This window comes from Stegodyphus dumicola, chromosome 6 (assembly GCF_044657685.1).
Source record: "Stegodyphus dumicola isolate Sdum_Otavi_A_Nest chromosome 6, ASM4465768v1".
NCBI classification, from domain to species: domain Eukaryota; kingdom Metazoa; phylum Arthropoda; class Arachnida; order Araneae; family Eresidae; genus Stegodyphus; species Stegodyphus dumicola.
Genome location: NC_140773.1, coordinates 83,978,295 through 84,000,713, shown reverse-complemented (window position 1 = coordinate 84,000,713; position 22,419 = coordinate 83,978,295). Strand labels below are relative to the sequence as shown.

Sequence of the window (22,419 nt, the reverse complement as noted above, 5' to 3'; positions counted from 1 at the left end):
TTTAAGGAAAAAAAATAAGTACCTGTCTAATTACATTATAGACAACTGCATAACCTTAAAAAAAAAAAAAAAAAAAAATTAGACTTGTAATTTAAAATATGAGAAATTCAAAATACGAGAGAGAATGAGCATTACTCAACCATGGAAAACAATTACATTCTTCTTTTTTTTAATTTTAAATAACAGTTCAATTTATAGAACTAGTTTACAATGAGAGGAAAAAACTATGCAGAACTAAATTATATTATAAGACTTGATGATGAAATTTCAGCTCAAAATAGAGAAAATAAATAATAATAAGCCATATTTATTACATTCGCTTGGCACCTATTTATTTTTCCACTCATATTAATATTTAAATAATTTCACTTAAATCAAAATTCTGAACATTTTCTAAATTTGCATTGTATAACAGTTTTCCCTTAACAGGTATTGCAAGTGAAGTAATTTAAGTAAAAATAAGTAAAAAAAGGAACTTTTCTGAAATCAGAAGATGAGAAATTGCTTCATGCAATCATTCTTTAACAGTAAAAGCTTAACTAAACCAGCATACTCGGAAATTCCCAAATATCTGAAAATTCCGCATAGTCAATTCCGGATAAAAGAGGAAGGGGATAGATTGTAGCCGTCCTTTGGATTTTTCAGCTAAATAATGCTTTTGACATTTTTATATGTGCATCATATAAAAAATAGCTTAATGAAACTGAAAAATAATCTGCTTAGCAAGCACAGTAAAACTGTTTTATCTCTCTGAAATATCGCAAACGTTATTGCACAATATGTGCACCTTAATTCTTCCGCATGTGATATTGCGCAATCGGAATCAACGGCTGCCAGTATTCGGAGAATAATTAACTAAATAAAGGAAAATGCCCCTTTGCTTCGTCTGGTTTTCACCACTGTGCGCCCATGTGGCATATTTATCACTGAGCAGGACACGTGACGCTCTGTGCGATATCCCTGCCATACTCATATTGATTAATAAAGAGATTTATCAATCTGGGATATTTTTCATTCTAATTTTGAACAGACTGCATTAAATTTCCGGAATAGAATCATTCTTCGCTTGGGTTGGTAGACCACAGAACTTTTAGTTCTATTCAACCCAGGCTGGAAAGTGACAAAAAAAAAAAAAAAATCTGAAATGTTTCAGATTTTAAATTACGTCCAAAGGGGCGTTTTTTAACATTTTGTGTGTTACCTTTCTTTATTAAATATCATGTTCCTCGCACTTAAACCATAAGATCCAGTGCAACAGCAATATCGCAAAATAGTTTTAAAACGAGCATATCTTTAGAATTTTCGATACAGAGACTCACGCGCTGGAGATAAAAATGTTTTTTCTGCACAACGTTCCATTGCTCGCTTTGAAATCCTTGAGTTTGTTAATCAAAAATTCATCAAAGTTTTAAAAAATAGGAAATCGATCATAAAACAAATTTCAAATTTGGTCTTCCACATGCTCATATTCGTTGGAGGATTACGTTATTCAAAATTCGATGACTCTATGTACCGTTATTTTATGACAATGTGAGAAATATACATACATTTACGCAGATTTTCATTATTTAATTTCTTCAAATATAATGCAGGACTCTTAACATTTTATGGCAACAGTTTGAAAAGTGAACCGACATTTATCCGTCCGACGCAAAATGCCAAAACGAAACTAATAGTCCTTCGGGATTCAAATCCCTTTGGACTAAAAAAAAAGAGTCCATTGCTTTTCTTGCTGCGAACTGTAACGGTTTCAATATTCGAGATTTTGCGGAGAAAGGGGAGAACTCCCAACTTCCATACAGTATAATGCATTGGCAAAAAAAATATTTTTTTTTTACTATTCTATTACTTTCACTTTATTTATGCCATTCCGAATATTATTCCTTAGAAAACTAACCTGTGTTAAAACACAATTACTCATTTTTGAAGTTTATCTATATTTCAGCAGTTACTGTAAATATATTAGTATTATAAATATTCATACATATGCTCATAATATAAGCATACTGATAAAAATAAATGCGAATATGAACTGAACACATGGAACGAGAATGTAAATTATTAAAATCTTGATAGAAATTCAAACGTGTGTAATACTGAATGGGAGCAAAAGAATACGGAATGTACAGGAATTGTCTACTGCTTTTGCAATTCTTTGACCAATAGAGCGATGTGCACCTGTCTGTACTCGCATGCACCAAAGGTTATGTTAATGCAGAGAAAGGGGCGAAAAGCTATTTCTGGGAGTATGATTCACCATCTGACGTTCCATATTATGTCCAAAAGGGCCTTTTTTAACGTTTTGTGTTTTATCTTTATTTATTAAATATTACACCAGGTTAACGATAAAACGCGGGGACCCCTTTTACGAACCTGTTCAAGTTTGCCGAGTCGATGTTCCATATAAGAAAGAAAAGTTGTTTATTTAGTTTCAGCTTTTTTATGGAGGAAAAATGTGCGTTCATTAAAAAAAAAAAAAAAAAAAAAAAGCACTATAAGCAAAAAAATAAGCACTGAAAACAAAAAAAATAAGTGCTTTAGAGAAAAAGTAAGCGCCTATAAGGGCTTTTATACTTTATTTTCAAATATAAGGACTGATAAACACTTGTAAGGACCGCTACGAACCCTGTAGATTTCACTTTCAATTAATAATCCAACAGCATTTAATTTCAAACTCTTATAATTCTACTTTGTTTTCATTAAAATTTTTGTTTTCATAAAACAGGAAAAAACTAAAGAACTAACTTTACTTCAGTGAAAACAGAAATAATAACAAGAAGAAGAGAAAGAAATGAATCTTTAATGATAGATAAAATTAAAAATTAGCACTGTTTTTCTTTTATTTATTTAAATTCATACCATGTTAAATATTCTCCCAAAACCTTAAAAAAGTAACTCCATATAATTTAAATCCTCAACAGAAATTTTTTATGAAACACTTCACACTTTCCTAATACATACATAATAAACAGACAAATTTGAAACTGATATTCTACATAAGCAATAATTATTCAATTAAATTTTTCCTTCATATCAACAAAATTTCTCCATAACAACTTTCTTTCTTGTTATGAAATATCACAAACGAAAACTATTACATAAAATAAAGTTTAATGAAATAATCATTTATGTCACAGAATATTACATACAATTAGAAGAGATTAAATCAGGGATTCCCAACCCTATGCCTGCAGGCACCAGCTGACTGTTTAACATGCTCCCGCCGCTGTGCGATGACAATAAAAATGTTTTAGTTTTCAATAAAATTTTATGTGAAAAGTTTTCTCATTTTAATGAAATAGAAATTGCATCCTACACAGATACCAGCATAAAGTAAAATGTGGCCGACCTCTTTTTTTTTTTATGTGCATGTATTATTAACTTTATCCAACTGTAAATTAACCTAAATAAAAAATAAATGGTGCCCACCATCCAAACAGATATTCTAGAACATGCTCTCAAGGTCAAAAAGTTTGGGGACCCTTGGATTAAATATTCAAAGTAAAAATATCTACATCAAAAAATGTAAAAAATATGTCTTAGTACTAGAAAGAGATATATTTTTCCTATATATTAATTTAGGATATTTCAATAAAAATGTGATTAAATTAAAAACAATACGAAAACGTAACAAAAGATAGCAAGTGTATGTTTCTTAACATGGCAATTATACTCTATATTAAAATTCCATACAAATTGGAAACTGCTGAAAAATTACACACAAAAAAATTACATCATTTTAAAAAATACATTAAGTTTATTTTATTACCTGAAAATTTATTGGGAAGAAAAAAAATTACTTTTCTAAGAAGTAGTGGCTATTTTTACAGTGATTGTACCCACATTACAATAGATTTTCATTTCAAAATATTCTTTTCCCTACCTTGTCCTTGAGGTAAAGGATTTCCACATATATATGCATCATTTGCTTTTTGGAATGGTTCATTCAGCTCTTCTTCAAGTGCTTCCCACACTGAGACTTTTAAACCTGCCTCTGAAGATGTTATTACTGCTACATAACAGTGATTCAAGTAACATGGACTACAACTGATATCATGAATAAGCCTAATAGAAAATGAGTAATAAAACATGGCTATAAAATAAATCTCAAAATTATATAAACAATAATTATAATTCTAATAAATAAATGACTTACCCAACATTTTCAAGTTTTAATACTTTTGGAAGTAGATAACTCTGGTCATCAACAGAAGATATGGGCAGGAGGAAAACTGAGGCTCCATCACTGTAAAGTAGCCCCCAAATTGGGTTCACACCTAATATAAAAATTTCTTCTTTTAATATAAACAGAAAAAAACTATGTTTAATATTTTGTAAGAAATAATAAAACATTAAACTTTTCGAAACACAACTTTTACTTCTGGGATGCCAAGAACTATTTACAAAGAAGCAAGTCATTTCTCATGAAGATTCTACATGCCCATCCAATGATGGTATTTTTGCTGCAGTGTCTGCAAATGTTTAAGAGGAATTGTTCATAGCCTCTGAGTAAACCTCTTTATGCAGGTCCATAAACTAATCTTTGAGAGGGCATACTGGACCAACCAAGTTGAGATTAACATATATAAAATATTTACTTGGAAATCACTGGACAGACTCTCAAAATATACTTGGATCTTCATCCATTGTCACTGCAGACGTCTAGTTTATCAAATCTGCCTTCATACAAGCAGGCATAGCATTGTTACACAAGCTTCTTAATGGTATATATTTAAAAATGACAAAAATCTGATGTGCTCACCACATGACTTCCTAGTACGGCCTATTAAATTATACATATTTTTTGCTGCATTTCATTTAAACTTATTTCATTAGAGATATATTTCCCATTCAATTAATTCAATTCTCACTTTGTAGCATAGCAAAAATACATAAAAACTAAATATCTTCATTAAAAATTGTAAAATAGAAAAAAACATATAACACCAAATACAGTTAAAAAAATTTTTTTTAAATAATTAAAATTAAAATTAGATATCCTACTCAAAAGCAAGCAATTTGACCAACATGCAAGAAGGCAGATTTTTCTGTGCACAAAACTATAAGTTTACTTTTGGCCCCACTCGGCAAAAAGACATTGAAGGTGCAGATGACTTAAATTATTATTTTACATTGTTTCAAATGTAAACAAATCACGATTCATTACGCTTAATTCGTAACTTAAACTTTTAAATTGTTGATAATTCTATAACTATTGCATGCAAATTAACTAAAGGCATAAAAACTTAACAAGAACATAAAAACTAAATAATTCAATCACTTTTAAAGCAAATAATGCACAATTTACCAATATATATGAATAAACAATCTACACTGACTGAGCCAGGTTACAGAGTGAGAATATATATACGTATATAGAAATGTTATCTTCTGAATCCATTTTAAATCCATTTATTCAGTTTATATATATAGATGTAGTGCAAAAACATTGTTTAAATGGTTTCGAGACCCCAAAAAATGAATATTTTCGTTGAAATATGACACCCAAACTTTTTCACGATTACAATACTTCCTTTACTTCGTACAAGATCATTGTGTACATGGGGAGAACAACAATGCAAAACAGAAAGATTTCTCGAGAAAAGTCAATGTTTCTCGCTTTTTAAATTTTATTGACTGCAGTTGTATCTTAGTGTGCCACTATTTTGAAAATGGGTGCTGCCTTTTGTGCATATGTTCGGCGAAAAATTTGCCCTAAATAAATAATTCACTAAGGCTCTCTTGAGTCTCTAATGAATTCGCAATTTTTCAGTAATGGTATGGTTAATCAGAAAATACCAAATGATCTTTGTTGTCAATTCTGCATAATCTTTCTTTTATAGATGTACTCAAAGTTACAAGTTAGTTTATATTTCTTTGATAGATGTACTCAAAGTTACTAGTTTATATTTCTTTGATAGATGTATTCAAAGTTACACATGTATACAAAGGAACAAAAGAGTGATTAAAAGATTTTGAAATTCTATTTTCAATATCTTTTAATCACTGTTTGATTTCCTAGATGATTTGAATAGATAATACTTAGAGACACCAAAAAATAACTTTCATTTTTAAATCAAAGTCTGAAATTCTAAGTATATGGGTAGAAGCATTATTGCTTATTTACATCACTTTCAAAAGTAAATTTTAAAATTGGCATTAAGCCTTAGCTACTGGAACAAAATGATACTACCTAGCATTCAAGATCAGAAATTATCAAATGTATGCAAAAAAATTCCTCACGACACATAAAAATCTCTTCTCTGCAGTTTGGGTAGGGGCCACTAAATGCATAAATATGGTATTACTGTATTATACTAAAATAAGAATTTTGAAGTAAGAATTATATAAAAACTGTTGGAAACTGAGCAGAATTTTAAAACAATAAATTTAATTTTTCATCAAAATATAGCTATTTAAGATTTCGAGATTGTATTATTTAATTAAGGCAAAGCACACAAAGGCTAACTATCTAAATACCATCCTAATTTTGGCTAAGCATAGTAAGAAACCTCAGTTTAGTACTTAATATTGATTACTGCCAGGAAATCTCAACTGACACTGCAATCATTTGCCAGGGTCTACTTCCTTGCTGCTATCATGCCTTCAGCCTCTGCTGTCTTCTTTCAGCATCCTCTTCAATCTTGTTCTGCTAGTTTTAATATACAGTAAAAGCCCAACTATCTGGCATTCAACTAACCAAAATGCTCAAATAACTGAATATTTTCAGAAACTTATTTTAGTGTAAAATTAAGCAATTAAGACATTTGTAACTCTGTTATACAGCACAAATAGAACTATGATTCAAATTAAACAAAAATTGCCACGAAAGAATATGATTTAGTACCAATAATGGATAAATGTGATGTAACACTTTTTCTTTATGTGAACCCATATAATTCTTGATAAGTTGGTTTAATTTTTGTATAAAACGATATAAGTTAATTGCTGTTTATTCTTTTCTCAATTGCATTTTGAAAAAGTGATTAAAATTCGTGACTTGCCTTCAATAAAATAGCATGGAGTAGAAAATTTTAAGTTTATGGAATCCTGGCATCAAGATGTTCGACTTACGTGAAAATATTTAAACACTGGCTATCAATGTAAAAAATTATATTAAGTGCTTTAAGTTTTTTACATGTTTATGTCTGTAATTTGCATATATTGATCAATTAAATGAATAGGGATCTATTCCTTCAAATTTCGACCAGAACGACTTGTATAAGTTTGGTATGATCTCTGCCAGTTTTCAAGATTGACACAATTTTGTTATTAAATATGATATTTTACTTCAGTGTTTATGTCTGAAATGCCCCTTTTTTCTTTTAAAATCTCACACAATTTAAATGTGGGTGCTTGACATTCAAAAAGATAATAAATAAATGGATTTTTTTTATAATTTTATGCTGAAAACTTTGTTCTTCCATTCATTTGCTCTTCTACCTGAACTGCATTTTTTATGCGCCCAGCTATCCAAAATTTTTGTGGATCCGGAATTTGACATTTCATGAATTCTCTGGATAGTTGAGCTTTTACTGTCTTTGAAATACTAAGCACTTTTATATTCTTAATGTACTCTAGGATTTGCAAATAATGAAACAAAAGTTATCCACTTTTCTGAATCCTGAAATGTTATGAAATACTTAAGGGTGTTCTAACAAAGAATATTGACTTTCTTTGGTTCTAATCCTCTCGGCATGAAACTATATATCATTAAAGAAAACGAGATGAAAAAATACAACATTGAAAAGTGCAGCTACAATGTGTCAAAAGAATTTGAATGGTGACACATATATTTTTGGCATATAAAATTGTTTATATGAATGTTCATAGAATATTAAGTTAAAGATTGTAAATAATGTATATAAGTGAATACATAATAAAAGATTATAAATACCATGAAGATTCCATTTTTGGACCCCGAGATTACTAATTCATCATACCCTATAATCCTTATTTAATAACTCAAATCTGTGATTAAGACACAAATCTGTATTTTAGATCTATATCAAATCTGTATTTTAGATGATAATATTTGAGAACATATGATAAATAGAAATAGTTTAGGGATCTTAAAAAGTTCCAAAAATCACCAACTTGCACTCTATAAGAAACTTTTACCTTTTCATTTACAAATATTCATCAAGTTACACCAAGGTGGTTGCATTAATGGCTAAGTACCAGATTTCCTTTGAGAAGGTTTTCAAAACAGAAGAGCAACCACAGTTTCCATTCTCAGACTAACACCGAAGTCAATTTAATGCCATCAGTCAACATTTTATCAAGAACTGGATACTGTAATTAGTTTATAGAGATTTTCTTTGAGATATTTGCACTGTCAGGATAGAAAAGGAATCAAAGTTTCTAGGTACCAATACTGCCTTCAAAGTAATTTTAGTAACACCATTAGTTCTCACTTAGAGGTAAAATGCAAATATTGAAGTTTTTATGGCCCTTGGACATTATCCAAAGCTAGAACAAGTGTTAGAAGTGGTGATATGCGACCACAGTATGTTTCTATATTGTAACTATGTCTTTGATCTTCAGCATGTAGTAGGGAAAAAAAATTTATTATCTTTCAAATCTCAACAGTGAACTGAATAAAATATACTGAAATTCAGAGATGATGAGTTCAAAATCTAGCACAACGAATGAACTTTCTGTTGATGAATGAACCCTTCACTCCTCTTTTATATTTTAACACTATATTACAGAGAATGGTTAAGTTGTAACTATCAGTAATAAAAATATCAAGACAGCCAGATTATTTCCCTAGCTATCCAGAATAAAAGTAACATACTGTTGTGAACATGCAGTGGCTGAGCGGCTGATCAGTGAGATAACTTCCCCACAAAGCAGTGCTTGAAAATGGCAGAGTCACCAGATTTGGTGACAAAATTGACAATTTGTCATAGATGGAGTGAGAACATTCTAGAAAACATTTTTACCATTTTCTTCAGGAATATTTGTAAAGGTAAATTAAAGCTATATACCTTGTCTGTATAGGGAGAAAGTAGTGTGAGTTCAGAGAATGAGAGTGATCGCTAAAGTTGGGATCTGTAGGTGCTTTGAAATGAAGCTGTGTTCACTATTATACCTGAAGGCTCTGTTGCTGATCGTTTCAATATGTTTGTTGTACTTTTTCAATGAGTGTAAACGTGCCTTCAGAACTGTCCTGTGTTATAGTGCCTACTGGCAAAAAAAAAAAAAAAAATTTGTTTTGATTCTTCATCAAGTGCTGTTATAATTACTAGAAATCCACAAACCCATAGAATGCAACAATATAATGAAATCCCCATTCAGGTTGCCTTGTCACCTATTATAGTTCCCATTTCCTGATAACTTACGAGTTAACTTATATAGCTTTTATAGCACTGTAAGTGACCAAACCATATATGTATAAGAAATTTAGAACCAATTTTTTGCAAAGACCAAAAATTTAAATTCATAAGTAATAAATTTCAAATGGTCCTATAAAAAATTCATTTATGTCTTAACAGTAAGGTTTTATAATTTCACTTACATTTTAAATTCTTTGGATTGTGTGCTCTTAGTTTAAAGGTAAAATTTAGATTTGAATTTTTCACTAAAGTATTTTATTATTTCACTTATGTTTTCAATTCTTTCAATAGAATTCTCTTCATTCAATATTTTAATTTGAATTTACTTTCCTTTTTCTTTGCTTTGGGGAAAAGCCAGAATTTTCAGGTGAACTATTATAATTAAAATACATTGAAATGGTTCATTGTCTAATTCTGAATACAGAAAAGCAAGGATTTTTGTGGAAGAGAGATTTCAATTGATTTTAATGTTCCTCTCTCCTGACGAAGTGGCACTGAGGTTGATTGAATTCCTCTTCTATTATGTTCTTTTTTCTTTAAATTTCATTTATTTTTTAAATTGGGGGTCTTGCTTGTTTGAAGTGTTTCGGTTTTAATATTTATCTAATTCTTTATTGCATTTATAAGATTATTATTTGAAATTTATTATGAATTTCAATTTTTGGTTTTTGTGAAAAAATGGTTCTAAATTCCTTACTTTATGCCTTTACTGATAGTTTTTCAGAAGCTTAATGTGCAAAAATTCTAGACATGATTATATTTTGCTTTTAAAAAAATAATTTTGTAATTATATATATATATTTAAATTTAAACAAATTTAAATTTAATTTTTTTAATTAAAATCAATTTATTCTTATATATATATATATATATTCAAAACTATTAGTCTTTATATTTTTAATATACAGACATGCATATTAAATTGTATTCAGACAATTAAAATAGCATCTATATTGGGGGGGATACCATTCTGTTATCGGGACCGGATTCGGATACTGCCAACAGCTGAAGATCTGGCAAAAAGCATAAAAATAATCACCAAAATATTTAAATTAAGATAAATAAAATAAAATATGGTTAAGTTAAAGAAAAATCCAAGGGTAAAATTAGAAATTTTAATGTGAATTAAACAACTTGCCAAAGAAAGCAGGAAAAAAATTCATTTTATTATTTCTTGTGTACTTATTTTCAGACTGAATAATTCCTCGTTCCTGGGGAAATCGTATGGAAGATATTTCATTCATCAAGTTTTTTTTTTTTTTTCCAAGTTCAAGCAAATTTTCAAATCCATGGTAAATACAATAATAGTAAAAACACAAGTGATCATTACATCTTTAGAATTTGCATTCTCATTGCCAATTCTGAAAAGACATTCTTTTACTTTTTCTTAAAAAAGTTAAGATTATAATGACTTAGAAGTAAACATTGACGACTTCATACGAATCAATCTCTTGGCAAGTTTAACAAAACATTTGGCGACGACTCTGGTCCGGATATCAGAACAGTATCAAAAAAATGAACCAAGGTACAAATTGAGAGGATGATTTATAATTAAGAAAATATTTGTAACTTATGGTCATTTTCAAAACTTTATGAATTTGGTTAAAAAACCTCAGCAACTTGGAGGGTTAATTACATTATGTTCATTTATTATATTTGGAAGTAATTGAAGGCTATTCACCAGTGGTGGCTCTTCTGTTTGTGCACATAAGCTTGTGAAAAATGAGGAAATAAATTTATTAAGAAATTAAAATGATGTAATATTCAAACACATGCAGATTTTTGTCAATTTCCCGGATGTGTCCCCCCCCTTTTAAATATGCACACGTACTGGATGGTCAGTTATAGCCCAAAGCATTTTGTGTCTTTTTATTATTATTATTATTATTATTATTGCACGTGCTACCGGCAAAATGTCCTTAAAAACTAGTTATTGAGAATAGAAGCTAGCATAGTTGCTGGAAGGGAAAGCCATTGCTAATAGCATTTCTTTCGCACATGCTCAGTGTGCGAGAGCTCAGATTGTTTGCAGTTATCTCATCCGAATTCTTTGCTTACTTGGTTCATTATTTCTCTTTTCCATTTTCTTATTATTTTTTATTGTTATTTTATGGTACAGTCAAAAATCGTTAATTCGAACACCCATAATCCGGAATGATCTATAATCCGGACCTCAAACTAAAAACTTTCTGCGCATGAGCCGTGTGCGCAAGTGCAGAATACATTTTCGTGTGCGCGTTTTATGTATAACGGACGGTATACGCTAAAATTATCTAATTATCTATTTCAGTTAGTGTTGATGATTGCGTTGTTCCTTAATCTTCGAATTGGATACGGATTATTATTTTTTGCAGACTGTAAGAGCAATTTTATAAAAGTAAACTTGAACTTTCGATTATGTCAAATAGAATTTCTGATGCTGGAGCTCCCAAAGGATCGACAAAACGAAAGTATGTTTTGATGTCCATCAAACAAAAAGTGGAATTGCTGCAAAAACGGATAAAGATACGTATGAAGAAGGTAACAGAGAGGTTAGTGAAAACGAAAAAAATTTCGATTGACAAGTTAGTTGGTATTCTCGGCACAGCAATTATGGGACTTGAACAGCAGAACTTTGTAGCTGAACAAGAAATTATGTATGTCTATTTATAGAATTAAAGAGAAAGTATTATCACATAAAATGAAGCAACTTAACTTACATTGAAAGAAATGTTTAATAATGTAAACAAATAAATATTAAGCTTTTTTTTTTATAAATTTTGATACCCATTAGATCATAATTGTTCTTTATTTCATAAATTACGGTTTCATATTTTTAATTTTAGAATTTCTGCATGCCATTTTACGAGATTTAAACTGATGATCTATAATCCGGAATCGCCGAAGTCCCGACGAGTCCAGATTAACGACTTTTGACTGTTTACATATTTTTTAGAATTAGTGTAAACAGTTACAATAGCATTTAGTAAAATCAGTGTTTCGGAGCTAAATTAATTAAATCTTCAACACTGTCTTTGGAAAGAAAATATAAATGAAATACTCAGGCCAATACCTTTGCTAAACCTTATCCAGGTGATGAAATGCAGGATTATAGATTTCAAAAGGAATTTCGATCCTAACTTATAGGAGAAATATTCATGGATATGTGGATGTGAATTAATTAACAGGCTGTTTTGTTTTGCATGTCTCCCGTTCACAAAACACAATGGTGATTCACATTGGGTGAGTTACTGTGTTGTTGATTTATCACATTTAACTCAGAAAATAAAGAAGCATGAATACTCACAATCACATTTAAACTCCATCTTAGAATTTAATTAACTAGGAAAGGTGGAACAGTCACCAACAACTCATTTCAGCAATGTTTCAGCACTAGTTTTTTTCTTCTAGTTTTCCCTTCAGCACTAGTTCTCTTTTTTTTTTTTTTTTTTTTTTTTCTTTCTTAGGGTATAAGAAGCACAGGAGGGTTTCTTTAGGAGTTTGTTAGTAAAGTACAGAACCCAGCTACCGAACTATTTTAGAAAAACCGGAAAAAAGTTTGTACCCCTCAGAATCTTCTAATTTTATGCTCACATTGACAATCGCTCCCTTTTTAATTTCTGCTGCAACAGAATTTTCATCTAGAGTAAATTCAAAGTATGGCCTTTCTTCCGGAGAGCTTTTCAGAAATTTGGGGCCTAAATGCTGAGGAGTGCAGACATGCGATGACAGACCTGCAGGATTCATTTCCCTGGGATATGTCTCCAACATTCCTGTTTCGAGAGTTTCTGAATCTCCTCTACTCTATTATTTACAAATATGCCCCAGTTTTTCTCTTGTTATGTCTAGCTAAGGGAAACAGTAGCATCTGTCCAGTAATATATTGGGACATCAACTAAGAACAGGGCTTCAAGAGTATGCCAAGTGTGCTCCTAGATCACTAGCTAGCAACTTCAAACGAGGAATAATTATTTTCTTTAAGGGTGATAAGCGGGATTTTGTCATGACGAATTTCATGAAAATTTTGTCTTCCTTACTACTTAACAAAATGATGATTGCATAAGTGGCATGATTGGCATCACAAAAGACGTGTAATGTCCACGAATCCTTATTTCTATAACTCATGCGACAAGGTAATTTAAGGCGGGAAAGTCTAGACAATCTCTTGTACCATACCGTAAATCTTCCTTGAAGTTAATCTGGTAATGGCATGTCTCAGTTCAACTTTGTTGCTCAGGTTTCTTGAATTATTAATTTCGCAGATAATACTGCAAATACAAACAAACCCAGCGACTCAAAAAACCACATGGATTAGAGCTAATAGTTTTCTTTTTGATAAGTCTCTTTTAACGATTTCTCTATGAACAGATATAATAAGGTTGTCATCTCATCTTCCCACTGCAAGCCTAAAACTGCAAAGACTGAATCGCTATCTTCAGCTGCTAGCTCATGATCACCATAGCGATTAAAGTCCACATTCGAAGATCTATTTTGGTTTCTGCTGTAATAGTAATCGATTGGCCCATAAAAATTTTCAGCTCATCGTTTTATCATTTACTGATGTGACACAGTTGTCAACATAAAATGATATGGCAAGTGTTTTTGCAACAGCCTTGAATTTAGGTGCAACATGTGACAAATGAAATCATAACTACCAATAAATACGGGCTACTAGTTAACCCTAAAACAACCCTCTTGTGACAAAATACTCCGATTCTATTATTTATCCACCACAAAAATGTTAAGTAGTTTTGATCCTCATGCTCTATCTCAATCTGTAAAAAAGCCTGCCTAATATCGGATGTTACGCCAATTGCCTTTTTTCTAAACCACATTAGAATGGCTAAGATTTCTTCTCTAAGTTTTGGACCTTTTATCAAGTAACGATTTAGTAAAAGCAAACTAAAAATTTTGCTCAATGCATTGAATACAGGCCTAATCTCGGTAGCGAGGCTACCTCATTTTATTACTGGACTAGCAGCTTCGCTGCCAGCCTTCATCTGGCTTTTAAATGTACCAGAAAAATGGCTGAAGGAAACACCAAACATTAAATTTAAAAACTGTGTAGAATTTTACTCTGCAGAACAACTTCATAAAAAAAAAGTTATTACGTATAACAAAATTACAATGAAATAAGCAATATCCCTTAACACAAATATTAATTATCCTAATAAATAAAATTAGCAAATTTCCCTTTGCAAAATCTTAAGAACTCAAATGGTATAAAGGAGGTTAAGAACTTTGTTTCTTAAAAAAATCACTCAAAACTTTTCAATATCTTAAAGAGAGTGAAATGAGCAATAAATATCATAAAAGAATACAAAAAAAAAAAAAAAAAAAAATTCTGAAAAGCGAAGTATGATATTTTATCTTATATTTTCAAGAGAAAAAAATTACAATGAAATAAGCTATATCCCTTAATACAAATATTAATTACATAATCTTAATAAAAAATTAACAAACTTTCCGTTGAAGAAAAAAAATCATGCAAAACTTTTCAATATCTTACAAACAGTGAAATAAGCAAAAAATAACATGAAAGCAACTCAAAAAACAAAAAATTAAGCGCAGAATTTTACTCTGCAGAACAACTTTATCAAAAAAAATCAATAAAAATGTATTACCTATATGTATATAAATGAAAATGAAATATGCCAATCTCTTAAAAACAGTGACACAAGAAATATGATGAAAAATTGTTTGCCAAATCCATATTTCTAAAGGAATGAAACTATTCAAAATGATGTGATTTCATCAAAAATCTATCGACAACAATAAGAAGACAGGAAAATTGTTGCCAAAATCACATTTTTAAAGATGTGAGATGTGAGAAGTGTACTCGGATGGTTCGTTTAAATTTTTTTTTAAATACAAAATATTATCATTTTTCCAAACTTCTTTTTGTGAAAGCAGTCGCAAGGATGAAAGTTTAACGTGTCCAAAAATCAAAGAAAAATAAACGGTACATTTTTAAAAATAAACTTTTTTAGAAAAAATCCTGTTGAAAAGGTGTTAAGCTCCCTTTGTTAAATAAATTCGTATTTAATCGATTTATTGAAACACAAAATTTATTTTAAGTTCGTAAAATAGCTAAGTGCCTATGTTTCATGACCATGTGAAAATGGAGTGTGTAGAGTAAAATCTTGCTTTCCTATAGCCCATTATGTCTCAAAATGATGCGATTTCATCACAAAAACATAAAATAAAAAAATTCGAATTCGAATTTCGAAAAAATCGCTTGGAGGTGCACTGGCTCTTGTCTAGATGCACCTATGAACCAAATTTCGTAGCCTATTAGGTTACGCGCAGCGCGAAAGAAAGACACACACACACAGACAGACTCTTTCTTTTATTATATGTAGAGATGATGTGGTAAATAATTTCCTCTGTCACTCTTATTCTGATTTTGGGACAATTTCTATGACATCTTCTGACAGCCATTTGTTGAATACCGTACTATACTCATCACATTTAATTTTCTTATAGTAACAAAGAGCCTCTTTTCTACAATTTGGCAGTTGAGGGAATCTCAGGGGGGATTTTAGAACGCAAGGTGAACTCGTGCAATATCTACCATCTTCGGCTCTGTGAAGGCTCCTAAGAAACTGCTCTTGTGCCAGTTGGTTTCTCCAACTTTAGAAATGCTCTGTGCATCATCTGCAATGTTTCTAACTTTCACATAATGGAAAGTTCCACATTTTTAATAAGAAAACTGGTTACTAACATAGATGGTGTACCCTCAAAACTTTGGATAATCGTTCTTTTTGATTCTCCACACAACATCCATCCCAGTTTGGTAGTTAAGCTGAATAACTTTACCAGTGATTGCCCATAAATATCACCCCCAATGAGGATTTCTATTTCCGTGTGACCCCCACCAACAACCGGAATCCAAATTCTGTGTCTTTTTAATCCCTTCAATAACAGCCCTCTAAGAATACATAGTATCCCTCCACAAATATTATCTTGATTCAGAAAACAAAATCGGTACATTCTGCTTTTTCCAACTGGGATTATAGAATATCGCTTGTGATTTTCTGGCCTCGGTCCTTGCTCCCCCAAATAGCATGCGAGTTAAATTCTCAGAGGAAGTGCCTTTCAGATTTAAAGCTTCAACAGTGGATTATAAAATGTAAGATCATTGGCATTCATAATCTAAGAAGCACTTGACCACTTTCTTTACATTGTCTGCGACTACTTCAACGATGAAAGTTATAAGAGTGACTTCATTCATACACAGGGAAAAGGACATTGTGCCATTACTAACTCTTTTTCCTTTTCCTTATTCTCAATATTATTCTCTGATGCCTCCAGACATAAAATTACAGTGTGAGATCGCTTGCACAGATAACACTGAATAAACCGTTGACGCTGCTTTGCAAAATGCCCAAGTTTAAGACAGCGAAGGCAGCATTTTAATTATCTTAATTTGTGTAATCTTTCCTTTAAGCACACCAATCGAGCTGTAAAACATCCTTTGCTTTCATGAGATTTTCCGCAAAAAAAATACATTTTTGTTCTTTGACAACAACTAGACTTGCTGCACTCACGATTGTTTTTTTTTTTTTTTTTTTTTTTTTTTTTTTTTTTTTCAGATTTTACATCTTTAGAATGCTCATTGCACAAAGTAGAAGAAATTTCAAGTCCATACACGGCCAGTTTAACTATCTGCTCTCTTTCGACCTCTTTACGGAAAAATTCCAGGAGATTTGAGAGATGTAATCCCTCATTACTGAACAGAATGCTTCTCTGCCATACTCGAAGCACCTCAGCTGACAGACAAGACTCGACCATGGGATATAACCAGGACACATTAGTATCCAGGGCTAAACTTAAAGACTAGAGATCTGAGTTGGGACTCGATTTTGTCAAACAATTACACTAGCGGCAACCGATCCTTCCCTTGTAAGCGTACATTTTGGATAGTTAATTTTAACAATTCCCTCACCTATAACACAGTTAAAATTTCTCATTCCCAAAATGCTCCTCAAATGCAGAAATGACTTTTGGGTAATTAAAGGGTAATTGGTAACTATTAGCCCTTAAAGGGTAAATATCAACTCACTAGTCCGAGTCCCAGGTAGCATTGAATGAGCTAAATAATAGAATTTGTCAATGTCATCAAGTTCCTTATCCTCATGGATCTTCTTAAATTGACCCCAAAATGTAAAAGTAACTTGATAATTGCCCATCAAATTTTTGGCAACTTGTACCATTCTTCATTAGAAGTGCTTACGCTACTAATCCGTGATAGAACTGGTATTGACACTAAGGTCATTTGCATTATCTGTACTCTCTTTCACCTGATGATAAAGCATGATAAATTCATCTGAATAGTATTTGTTACAGCTTATAACTTTGGTTTCTAGATCATCTTCAGCAGCTTTGCCCTTAATCAATAAATCTAATATCTCTGAATCATGAGATTTTAACTCGGCAATTATCATTTGTAACTTCACAACCTTATCTTTTAATACAGCTTTATCCACTCGGTCACCTTTCTTAGAACCTTATCCGTTCCAGTGAAAGCACTGAAAGCCGTTGCACACCTTTTCTTTAGCATATCAACATCCATTTTTATCTTTAAATGCAGACCCACTTAAAACTCAAAATCTGTAATTTTTATCAGCATTTCTAGCAAATCCTCAAAAAAATCTTTACCCAGCAATTCATAAAATATAACTCAATATAATAAAAATAAATAAAAAAAATCATAACATTTATATACAATAAATTGAAATTATTTAGAATATAAATACGCAATTTAACATTGCAGATGATTCAAAGCACAACTTTTCCAAAGAAGACTTGATATTTATTCTATAATAATATAATATAACCAACACAATACTTTCTCAACTACATATAAATATAAAACAATTATCCTTGCTACCTAGCCACTTTCTATGTCATGAGCAAAAATTCTTACTTTTCATGCCTGACTGCAACAGGCTCTGACATAGAATGTATAATAACATCTAAAACATAATTCCAGATTTTTTAAAACCATTTAATAGAATTCTACTCCCAATTACATTTGCAAATTACATACAATCACAATAACATAAAATTTCACTTATCTGTACATTGAGAATAAACCAAGCATATTGTTTCTAAACTCGAGAAAACTTTTGTAATTTAAATACCATAAACTTTCAACATAGAAGTCCTCATTTTCTAAAACACAGCAAATTGAAAAATATCCCTAATATCCACAGGGGATTTCATTTCATCCAAATTAGAACTCAATTTTGTTAGAGTGTATTTACTGGTGCCTCTTGGGTTAAGATGTTGTTTCATTTATGGTAGTCTGGGTAGTTGAATGTTATGGAAACCCTTCATATTTGATACATATTTGATTCATATTTGGACCTAAAGTAAGATATAAAGTACATATGTGAAATATATGTAAGATATACAACAAATGTAATGTAAGATAAGCAAGATGATGTCTTTCTAAGATCCTTGCTATCTTTCTATTTTTTAAAAGTGAAATTGTATATTTATTATTTCTGTTACACATATTGCATATTTTTCTTTTCTTTCCTCCTGTTTGGCATCATGCTAAAATTTATGTATTTGCTAATATTAATACAATATATTTACTAATAATATTACAATTTACTCATGCATAATTTTTATGTTATTATTTACATCTAAAAATAATAAATTCTTTTTTCATAAATTAATCATAACTGTTTCTTCAAACTGAGAAAGAAATAAGCCAATGTGAAAATTAAACTTGGACAAAACAGTATACTATCAATTTGGTGTAGTTTTATATAAATCTGTCATTTTGAAGGTAATTAGACTCATATCTCTATTCTTGAGGAGCTAAAACATTTTGCTTTTAAAGAAAACTGGTTGCTCTAAAAATTTATAGAATATTTTTTATTTGAAATCTAAACCACACAAAGGTTACTACTCTCTTGTCTAAATTTAACATCTCATACAAATACTAAACAGATTTTCATAAAAATTCTTCACAACAGCATATATTCAAAGGTTTTATAATTGATAGTTCTGGTATATTTTGAGTTACAATTGTATTAGTATTACAATAAATTAGGATCATCAAATGTGAAATCTTATATTGGCCAAAACATATAGACATAAAAAACACAAAACATAACTTCATATTGGCCAAAACATATAGAAGGCTCACATTTGTTTTTGCGCACTTCTGTTTTCTATTTTATTGGCAAATATCAGATACTAACTTTTAAAATAACTTACTTTACTTTCACATATACTATTGATAATTTTTTTTAAAACCTGCTAATTTTGAAAAAAGTTACTGAAAACATTTTTTGAGAAATAATAAAAATAATTTATTCAACACATTCCAAAAATGAACTAATATAAGTATTTGGACACTTTGAAAAAACAGTTTATATTTAATAAAATAATGGAACATTTAATATTTTGTTGAATATCCTTTAGCTACAACACAGCCAGCCCTAGGCGACAGGCAACTGCCTACAGCTGCAAAACCAACTGAACTAAATGAAAACTAAAAAAATATACTCCAATTACTTGAATCTAGAAATAAAAGAATAGTAACATCAAATTAAATACACCAGCAATTGACAAGCTTCTGGCCATTCTTATTCTTACATTTTGAGATGCACAGCAGACAAGAACAGTCAAGCCTCTAAGTTTAGGATAGTGAGGTAATTGTATACGTGATCGGGCCATGCGAAATGAGAACTGTGCACTCATTGGTGACAGAATTTAACAAGCTTTTCTTAAATGAATGCCAATAATGAACCTCAACTTTCTAATAAATGAGTCATATTTTAAACAATGTCTTACTTATGCAATGACGTCCACTGTGCCTATTCTGATTGTGGCAGTGATACAGTTTATATGTAGCATTTACAGTGTAGAGAATGTGAAAAGTGCTTTTTTGAGGTAAGTTAGTATTGTTTGTTTTATCTACACCTTTAACATTCTTGGTTCTCTCAACGAATTTCAATACAGAATTTAAAAAAATGGAGAACAAGTGTCAAGAGATTGGTTGGTACATTCCAAGTCAAAAGATTCTGTGTTCTGTTCCTGTTGCAAACTTTTTGGTAATTCAAAATCAAGTTTGTGTTTAAATAAGGGTTAAATAAACTGGAAAAATATCTGCGAGATACTAAGAAAGCATGAAAGAACTGAAAGGAAGGTTGGAAACTTGTCAGACAGTAGATTCAACTGCACAAAGATTAATCAATTCTGAAATTAAATATTTGCATGAAGTAATTTTATGTATAATGTCAGTTATTAATTAGCCTTTTGGGGTACAAGTGAGAAGCTTTATGAACATAATAGGGAAACAGGAAAGTAATATCGCTCTCTTAGAATGATTTCAACCAAATAAATTTTAACAAGTTTTCATTTTTAATCAATAATATAATTACCCTTGTTATCAACAACGTTTTGTTATCCAGTGTGCAGATTTCCAATCTTGGACCGATAAAAAAACAAATGGTTTTTGAGTAAAATATCTCAAGAAAGCATTTTGGACATCATCCAATTTTTTAATTGTTTCTCACTAAAAAAATGTTGTAGGGATAAAAAAAATGGAAATCGAGGTTGCGATATCAGACAAGTATTGTGGGTGAGGCAGTACCTCCCACCCCAATTCATTAATGTTTTCCAGTGTTCGTCTTGCATTGTCATATTACAGAATGATGCCTTTTCTGTTGATAATTGCTAGATATTTTTCATTTAAAGATTGGTTCACTCGATCCAATAGTTCACAACAAAGGTCTGCATTAACAGTTCATGCAGATTTCAGCAATTCAAAATGAACAATTCCGCTAATACTCCACCAAACAAACAGAAGCACCCCTATTAAAACTGTGTTTTGCAATTTGGATTATCATATAGGACCCATTTTTCGTCTCCAGTAATCAAACGATCAAAAAATGGTTCTGTATGGTGTCATTGAAGCATTACGTTGCATGTGATGGATCGGTTGGCTTTGTTCTCTGTGGACAGATTATGGGAGACTTAAACACCTGCTCTGCTTCTTTTCCAATCTGCTTTAAATGTTCTTGGACGGTCGACCAAGGTTGGTTAAGGGTGTTTGACAGTTCCTCGATTGTTTGACATGGATTTGCTTGTACTTCTGCCCTTAGCATGTCGTTGTCTAATGTTGTTGGTCCTCTTGATCGATAGGAGACAGAGAGATCAAAATTACTGGATTTGAGCTTGGAAAAGCATCTTTGGCCTTTAAGAATGTCTAATGCGCATGGATAAACATCGCAAATGTTTTTGGTCGCAACTGTTGTGTTACTACCCTTGAGAAACTCAAAAAGCATACCACGCCGGATATGCTCTTCTGGTATTTGGCTGGCCATTTCACCCCAAATTGAAAAAAAAAAAAAAAGTTTAATATTGAATTATTTAGAAGTGATGAATTCACAATAACCTTAAAATAACTTTGGCATGCCTTTGAGATACATAATAAGCTGACAAATGACAATCAAATATTGACATGCACAGAAACGACATTACTTTCCAGTCCCCCTGTTATTAACAGAATTTTTCTGAAGTTAATTCAGTTGCTAGCTGAATTTGACCCAATAATAGGGGAACATGTTCATAGAAGCCTCAATAATGAAGAAAAGACATCAACATATTTAGAAAAATCACTGAGAATGAAATTATTGGATTGTTACATGATAACAAAGTCTTCTATTATAAAACAAGTTCAAAAAGCAAAATATTATTTGGTCAGTCTTGATTGTACTTCCAATGTGAGTGCGGTTGAACAAATAACATTTGCAGTATGATACATTTCTGTTGATCAATCAGAAGTGGGATTTGAATGCAACATTAATGAAAATTTCCCAAGTTTTCTTCCTATTGAGAAGATCTACTTCTAGAGAATTATCTCAATTTTTAATTTAGAGTTGGAGAAAAATGCATTAAAATTAGAAAATATGAGAGGAGATGAACTGGAAATACAACCAAGAATAAAAACTTAGTAGGAGCCTTAACTTAGTAAACTTGGTAAATCCCAAAGCTTTTACATAACTTGCAGCAGCCATTCATTAAACTTAGCAGTTAATGATATGGCAAAATCTCCCTTGGAGGTAGCAATTTT

The 22,419-nt window shown here is 30.9% G+C and overlaps 1 protein-coding gene across 2 annotated transcripts in view; it reads right to left on the bottom strand.

Annotated features, from left to right (window-relative positions):
- Nucleotides 1-22,419, bottom strand: part of LOC118190146 (WD repeat and coiled-coil-containing protein-like) — a 112,511-nt gene that overhangs the window by 85,549 nt on the left and 4,543 nt on the right. Inside the window, exons 1-3 of one of the 2 annotated variants that reach the window (XM_085818621.1) lie at nucleotides 18,467-18,509; nucleotides 4,157-4,277; nucleotides 3,884-4,065 (exon numbers count right to left, since the gene is read on the bottom strand). In XM_085818621.1, coding sequence (XP_085674747.1) covers nucleotides 3,884-4,065; nucleotides 4,157-4,277; nucleotides 18,467-18,494 — 331 coding nt within the window. In that variant the 5' untranslated portion in view covers nucleotides 18,495-18,509. Of the gene's footprint in view, nucleotides 1-3,883; nucleotides 4,066-4,156; nucleotides 4,278-18,466; nucleotides 18,510-22,419 lie in introns of those variants that run through there. The other variant, XM_035360830.2, reaches the window with a different exon arrangement.